We start from the raw sequence: 7,875 nt of genomic DNA on the forward strand, positions 1-7,875 counted from the left end.
GGTTTATTGGACAGTTCTTAATCATATAAGACCGACTTTAAAAAAGGGTCAAGTAGCCTATTATCAATAGAGAGCGGACAAGCCGCCGGCAGACGTGTCGCAGTTGGTAGCTCATTGACCATATGAGCATACAGTTGTCGTCATGTGTGTGCGTGATAACTGTGTTAAGACGATACGGTAGGGGTCAATTCTCCATACAAACGCTCTCGACTATTTCCTCCCTGGTTTTTGAAGATAGAGCAATGATTTTTTTCAACACAGATTGTTATAATGAGCGACGATTGCCACAAAATTTTTGAGAGAGTTCTAGAACTTCTAAAGGGCGAGTCGCTCGGACAGCCACCACTCCTTCTCCTGCTCCTGACGATCCTGCGCGATTTTCTTCGAAAATCTTCGCCGGATTGACCCCGGCTCGCGCCGGAGGGGACAGCCCGCAGACCGCTGAAGCCGTCGCCGACCGCCCCGGCTCTGGACCTTAATCTGGGCAACCGGATAGAGGTCTAGATGCTAGGCGCTGAGAGGCGATGAAGCGTCGCGACTGTGTCACCGCCCACATCTGAAGCCCGACTGCGCACGAATGACCCGACGCGCGCCGAGGTGCCCCCCCGCCCCCTCGGGCAGGGTGGGTACTTCGAAAACCGCGATGGGTCATCTACCCGCAGCAGGTACGCCGAACCCGACGACCCCCCCCCGACCCGCTGGTTAGGGTGGGTAGTCCGAAACGCGAGTTTCTCGGCGTACCCGCAAGAAAACCACCGAGCCACGAACCCGCCGCCGGCCACACAGCGCCGCGGCCCACCGTCACACCGACCCCGGACGTCTCTACGACCCCGCGGGAAGTCCCTTTCCGGCCGCCCCCATGCAGTCACCAGGATCGTGATCGTATCCTGGCCGACGGCTCGGGTAAAGCCGGGTCCCCGCCCAGGTCGCCAGTGTCGACTCAGGCAAGGGATATGATGCTTAGGCTCAAGGGACACTTCCGCGGCGAGGACGTGGAGCTCCGGCCAGAAGACCACGCAGCCCTTCGCAGAGCGGAGGCCAACCCCGAGTCCAGCTTCGCCAAAGCGCTGGAACTGCTGGGAAAACCACCAGCCCCAACCAAGCAGCCGCCGACGCTTGAGGAGATCCTCCAGAGCATTGGCCCCCCCCCGCGCATCGCGCGCACACCCGCCCTAGCCAACCAGCCCACGTTTTTGGAGGTCCTCCAAAGCGTCGGCCCACCACCGCGCGTCGCACCCGTACGCTACCCCAGCTTTCGGCCGCGACCGCCAGACAACCCCACGCCGCAGCAGACCGCAGGCCCCTCCAAGGGCCCCGCCGACGCACCGGCCAGCCCCACGGCCCCCAACCCGGAGGCTGTGGCCACCACAGACCCCACAGACACCGACCGCGCGCCCGCCGCGCCCGCGACAGCGGACCCCGGACCCGCGGCCACACCGACCACACGCCACGCCGCGCCGCAGCCGACCGAGGACCCTTCCAAGGGCCCCACCGCAGCTCCGGCCAGCCCCGTGGCCCCCAACCCGGGGGCCGCGCCCGCCGACCAGCACATCGTCGCGCCAATCACCAAGGCCCCAGCGCGGGCCCCGGACCAACGGCCGCGACCCCACGAACCCCGGATGCAAGGCTGCCGTACAAAAAATACAGCAGCACGCCAAAAGCGTACCAAAAAGAGCGGTGGTACACGGCAGCCTTGCAAAGACAAAGGGGAGGGTAGAAGAGGAACCTGCTTTCTCAACTACCCACCCCGAGTCGCCGCAACAAAAACACCACCGCGCCTGACTTCCCGCCGGCAGAGCACCGCGCCGCTCCACGCACGCCCACCAGACAACACCAGTCGTCGACTGTCGGCCCGCGGAGCCGACAAACCGGGGCGACGAAGTTGGAGATTCGTCGCCTCAAAACAACGACCCACGCAGCAGCCCAAAGGACACCCGCACCCGCCCCCGCCGACTCCAAGGAGAAGACGGGCCTGGGCGCCGAGATTGGAGACTCGTCGCCCGCCAACGAACCACGCACGCCCACCGGACCCGGTAGCACGCCAGGGAGGACGCCGAGAAGGAGCACTCGCCGCCCCCCCGCAACACTGCTGACAGGCCACCGCCAGTCAGCCACAGATGGCCCGCCGGCTTCGCCGGCGGCCCATCGCTGAAGCCAAGCCTAGATGGCAACAAATGAAGCGCCCGTAGTTACGGGCGGCAAGAACAAACCGCCAAAAATCTTAGAAAAGATGGAAAGGCCAAGATCTTCCCCCCAGGAGGGGGTCGACCAGAACCATCGAGTGTTTCTCGTCAGTCATTCACTAGCTGTCGCCGAGCTAATATAAGGAAGAAAATGGACGAATTAAAAGTGCATGTAAGGCATTGCTTACTATATGAATTTCAGTCTGGCCATTCAGCCGCCGAAGCAGTGCGTAATATATGTCATCGAGTTTACCAACCCAATATTTTTATCTGTGTCGGACCGTTCTGATTTTTTTGATGGGACACCTTACACAGATCAACATAGCCCCAAACTAAGTAAGCAACGCTTGTACTATGGGTGTTAAGCTTTTTTTGTAAACTTTTCATAATGCGATATCTGTATTGTCCGTGAGCTGTGTGTTTGTTAAACCGGTGGTCTAACATATTGTTGCTTATTACAGAGCAACGTAGTCAATGCGAAGTTTATAAATACAAGAAGCAATTTGCTATGATAGTGCGTTATTAAAAAAGTCATGAAATTTTGAAAATAATTATATTGAAGGTCCCTGGTAATTATTGATAGCCGATAACCACTATCATTATCAAGTTACTATAATAAATGTAACTACCTACCTACTTTAAAGAATATATATTTTAAGTATACGTCGTAAAATCTTATAGAGACATACTCAATAAGCAATTTTAGACAATAGGTAGGTATTATAGCTTATAAAAGCGACCCAATATGGTTCGTCATTCTTGTAACCAACGAAGTGTGTGTGAAATCTTTAACTTGCATTACATTTTTACCAACAGGCGCAATTTCTAGTACATCCACAGTATTAAGTAAAAGTGAAGTACCTACTCAATACACTTGAGACTCAACTTAAGAAGATTACGCCATTTTAAAGCCAGTCCAGTAATTAACAATGTTAAATGCAACGACTTAAATATCGCATTGTGAAGATGACGTGCGTTGAATTAAGGTGTCAAGTGCCGTCTATAATTTGGCTGACAGCATAACAATCGGCAACGCCGGTGGTCGCGAACATTGTCGGGACAATCCCGGTTCTCGGAAGGTGACCGCGCGGCCCACCGTAAAGCCTCTGCCTAGGAGCTCGTAAACCCTCTACGGCCTGTAATTATAGGAATCTGTTAGGTCAGACGACGCATGAGGAAGCTTGTAATGATTAGGTTTAGGTACTTGGAAATATTGCCGCTTAAGACGATTTCAATGATCGTAAAATGGCGTTATGGCGCGCGAACAGTTAGGGGAGGTAATTGGTTAGGTGTGTACCACAAAGTAAGTTCTATGTCTTACTCAAATCGGAGTAGTGCCTTTATTCATTAGCTTATCTTTATGTTTAGCAAATGCCCAAGCAGCAGATTTTACGAGTACGAGTATGACACTGATAATATTTTATCTCTAAATTTTGCACCTGAAATTGTAAACGCAGTAAAAACAAACATTAAACGTTGAATAAATTGCGGATATTTGCTGCTTAAACGATTGCTTTTAATGACTTGTTTCTGTATACGGTTACAATGAAATGCTGTAGCGTTTTGTTAATGTTTTATTTATACACAAAATTTACCCAAGAATTTTGAGTGGGACGACAAAGTAGGCGGGAATTTGTTGAACACGATAAAATCCTCTTGTTAAATGCGTTAACAAAAACAATTAAAAGGTGTACAAAAGTATGTACCAAGTCATTACACGGTAGAGTAGAGATTAATTTCTAGTCATGTCACTTTCGCCTTGCTCCGTCACATCCTTCGGTGTTTGGCTTGTCAAACGGGACCAATGATCGCTCGGACTGGCGGCGTAGTCTTGCCAGTATCAAAATTTGTTGATCGGTAATAAGTAAAGTCGATGGAATGTTAATGTCTGGGAAGTTCCTACTAAAACTTGCTTATAGAAATAGTGACGTTGAATATCAAACCGCAAGTTGATTGAACCGCGGGATGATTTCATCGATCGAATAATATGTATAGTGCATAGTACTGAAAATGTTCTGCACTATGTATGAAGCTCCTAAAAACGACCAATAATGGTCTTCGAACATTTATAACTAAGCTCATTTTGCGAAGTTCAAATAGGACCTCTTAATGTCTTCATCATCACGCGCGCTCTGGGCCAAATTTATATCGCAACGCGTTGCAATCAAAAACGTCAACTTAGGCAGTCGTATAAGCTCTAATTCGTAGATCTACGGTCTTTGAGTACATGTGGCAACTCTAGGTTTGGCGGCGACGGGCGGCTCGGCCGGCGGGCACCGGCGGGCACCGGGCAGGCCCGCGTGACGTTGATAATGCTACGAGGTGACGTATCTAGGCGCGCCGCTGCACTAGATCCCGCGACAAGCCGCGCGAGATAAATCCGTACTCGCTATCTATTTCAATTCCATCGGACCGAGCGATATCATACAAATCTCGGCCTTATTCTGTCTGCCGACGCCAGCGACCCACGACAGACCACCCAAGACGATATACACTCCTAAATATAAAGCGGCTGTCTATCTGTTTATTATTTGTTATACAGCGATTCAACAAAACTACGAGTATAATGAAAATGAATCCGATATTCTTTATTAACTTTATACAGATTGTGTAAAACCCTGATTAAGGTTTCATAGTACAATGAGCAATAAAAATTGTGTCGTCGTAAATTAGTTTGAGGCGTTTATAATTCGAAGGCACTTCATTCTTTTATGCGGCGACGCACTAAAGAACTTAATTTAACTTTATATATTAAAATGAGATACGTAGAGTCATTATAGTTATACGCTCTGATTATAAATCTTGTGTTTGTAAACGAAGTGGAGATGATAATACTTAAAGTGTTCAGATTTTTATTTTTCGCGGTGCGTTGGGGGGCGACCCTCATATTTCAAGATGTCTGGTCAAAGAGAATTGCATGTCGCGGTTGACCAAAGACATATGTTCTGAGTAGACTACCAATACTCCATAGGAAAAAAGGGTAGTGTGCGTCTCCTATGCACCTGCTATTGCTGCCGTGTGTTCTAAAAGAGTGCTGTACGCAGCCTCCCTGCGTTGCTTTGGAAAGATAGGAGGGTTCATGGCGAAGGACTTCAACATGTTACGAAATGGTGCTCGGTAAAAATGAACGGTTCCGTCGGTTTAGTTAGAGTAAATAAATGGTTGCGTGATAATTTAACGTAAATAATACATAAGTAATACCTACTTTCCTTTTAAATTGTAGGTACCTATGTGTGCTTTTAAGGGCAACTGATGTTAATAAGTCAGATCAATCACTTTCCTGACAGAATGTATCAGGTACAACATTTGACCATACATTTTGTAACGGCTGACGAGTGGCTACGCGGCCCTTGGTTTTAACGGTTGGTTTTTAGATGATCATGTTATGGCAGACACAAGCGTCTTCTATCCAGCTTTATGTTTGTCTCGTCCTATACAAGGAGACCGTCGTCGCGGCCGCACCGCTGGAATCTCTTGAAAATTCCAATATTCGGCAATAATATCTCGACGATTTATTACAAGCTGTAAATATCTTAACATTTGTAAAATATTTTATTGATCATAATTCGATTTGGTCAAGGTCATTTCTCAAAATTTTGCCACCCCCACCTGTCAGTACGTTTATGTTAGAACTTTTTTTTTAGTATACAATATCTTCATAAATAAATTATCAATACATATTAAAAGACAGTTTTTACATAGAGGCCTGATGCTTTGAAATCGATTAATTTTATATTAATGAAATAAATAATAATTGTAACTAAGTTTTGTCGTTCACCTTCCGTGTCCCAACGCGGAGTACTCATGTTTCGAGTTGTTAAAAGTACACAAATTATTAACTTTACTTACCTTTATTGCTGTATTTTATTTGCATATATCCTTAACTTTTAAAACTAGACTATCTGATAATAATATTACACTTATGTTCCAAGTTATTTGGCTTTAAAGTTTGTCCACGGCCGTTTTTGTCGTTGACCTGTCGAGACAAACTCGCAAGCACTGTGCGATCCCTACTCCACCTCTGCCACCCCACCCCGCATGAATCGCAGCCGCCAGTATCGGCCATCACCTGCAAGCAACGGCACGTGCTCACTACGCCTTGATTTGAAAATAGAAAATTTTAATTACCTCGAACGGGAGTTTGTAACGGGTAAGTAGTCGTTATTCTGTCAATCATAATTTCGTTATTGTTTGAGATACTGCATTAACTGTCACATATGTTTCGTATTTTGTAGCTCAGTTTTAGGCATCTAAATATTTAGTTCGTTCGGCAAATACTTTTTGAGTTTTGGCGAAATAACTGGCATTTTGTCGGTCACCTGTGCATCGTTCACCTGGCTAAAATAGGCAAGTGAACGACATTTTTGGACAGGGTGACGACAATAATGATAAATTTACCAATCGTAATAATACTTTTTTACACCTTCAATATTTGTTTTGTGCGTTAAATGAGAAAAGTATTACTGTTATATCGGTTTAGGCTGCATTTCTCAAAAGATTGTTGCTTTTTTGCGGTGTGTGTCCTTCACCTGTGCGATAAAGCCAGGTGAACGACTCAGTGACAGGAAACCGACACGTCGATCACTTGTCATTAAGCCAGATGAACCATTACGAGGGGCGATCAATCGGATCAATAAGTAATGATAATGGGTATTAAAACATAATCTAGAATATGAGTATCCTTATATTTTTATAATTAAAAGTAACTCTTCTGTGATTTATTTACATATTTTAATTTTTTCATTTGTTTTTGCCCCCTTTAAAAAATGAAATCTTAATTATAGTCTAAATACCATGTCAGTAAGCAAGTGCTTGCTTGAAGTGAAGTCACTTCATTATACTTCAGAGTAGCTATTATATTACAATTTTATTTAAAGGTCGGGTATAAAATATTAATGGCCCTTATATTGCCTTCAATATGAGGTATGTCACTTGTAGCTTTAAATACACCAATTAAGCAGCACCCTCGGCAATTTGAGGGTTCGGCCAATTTTTATTTGATTATTTTAACTAATCAATTTTTTTATACAAAAAAAATTATATTCTTCTTTAATACTAACGTAATTTTGTTTTCAATATATATCCTCAATTTTCGTGATAATCTGTAAAAATGGTGAAATAAAAAAAATTAAAATGTATAAAAAAATAAAAATCATTATATAGCCTATATAGCCTATATAGTATAGCCTTTAAGATTTGAGGAGATTTCCCTTTTCAGAAGCCCATCAGAACTGGGTTCTGATAAAAATGGGACCAATCTGTATTATACATGTGGGCCTGAATAGTCGATATATATATATAGTTATGGTGTTTTTTTTGACGTGCATAATAAATATTAATTTTTATAAATATAAAATATACATTCAATAAAAACAAAATATTCAAAATCGGTCCAGTAACGACGGAGATATCGAGTAACAAACATAAAAAATAATAATAATAAAATACTGACGAATTGAGAACCCCTTCCTTGAGATTTGGGAAACTATTATAATTCTGATGGGCAGGTGAATGACGTCCATATCAGGTGAATGACCACCTAACTACAGGTGATCGACTACGGACGCAGGTTAGCGACGCTTGTCGTTAACTTGTCAAATGTGTCATACAAATTTGTACCAATTTGTCGTTAACCTGCTGCTGTTGTCGATAACCTGTGTATATTTATCCTTCACCTGATCATGATGTCGTT

At 44.9% G+C, this 7,875-nt stretch overlaps 1 protein-coding gene across 1 annotated transcript; it reads left to right on the top strand.

The window, feature by feature from the left end:
• Positions 1-956: 956 nt before the first annotated feature.
• Positions 957-2,093, top strand: LOC125225188 (proline-rich receptor-like protein kinase PERK2). The gene has a single exon (XM_048128774.1). It carries the CDS (start codon positions 957-959, stop codon positions 2,091-2,093), a length of 1,137 nt encoding a protein of 378 aa, XP_047984731.1.
• The last annotated feature ends 5,782 nt before the right edge of the window (positions 2,094-7,875 follow it).

Source organism: Leguminivora glycinivorella, chromosome 4 (genome assembly GCF_023078275.1).
Source record: "Leguminivora glycinivorella isolate SPB_JAAS2020 chromosome 4, LegGlyc_1.1, whole genome shotgun sequence".
NCBI classification, from domain to species: domain Eukaryota; kingdom Metazoa; phylum Arthropoda; class Insecta; order Lepidoptera; family Tortricidae; genus Leguminivora; species Leguminivora glycinivorella.

Coding starts and splice junctions, on each gene's coding strand:
- LOC125225188 (XM_048128774.1), top strand. CDS start 957: ATGCTTAGGCTCAAGGGACACTTCCGCGGCGAGGACGTGGAGCTCCGG.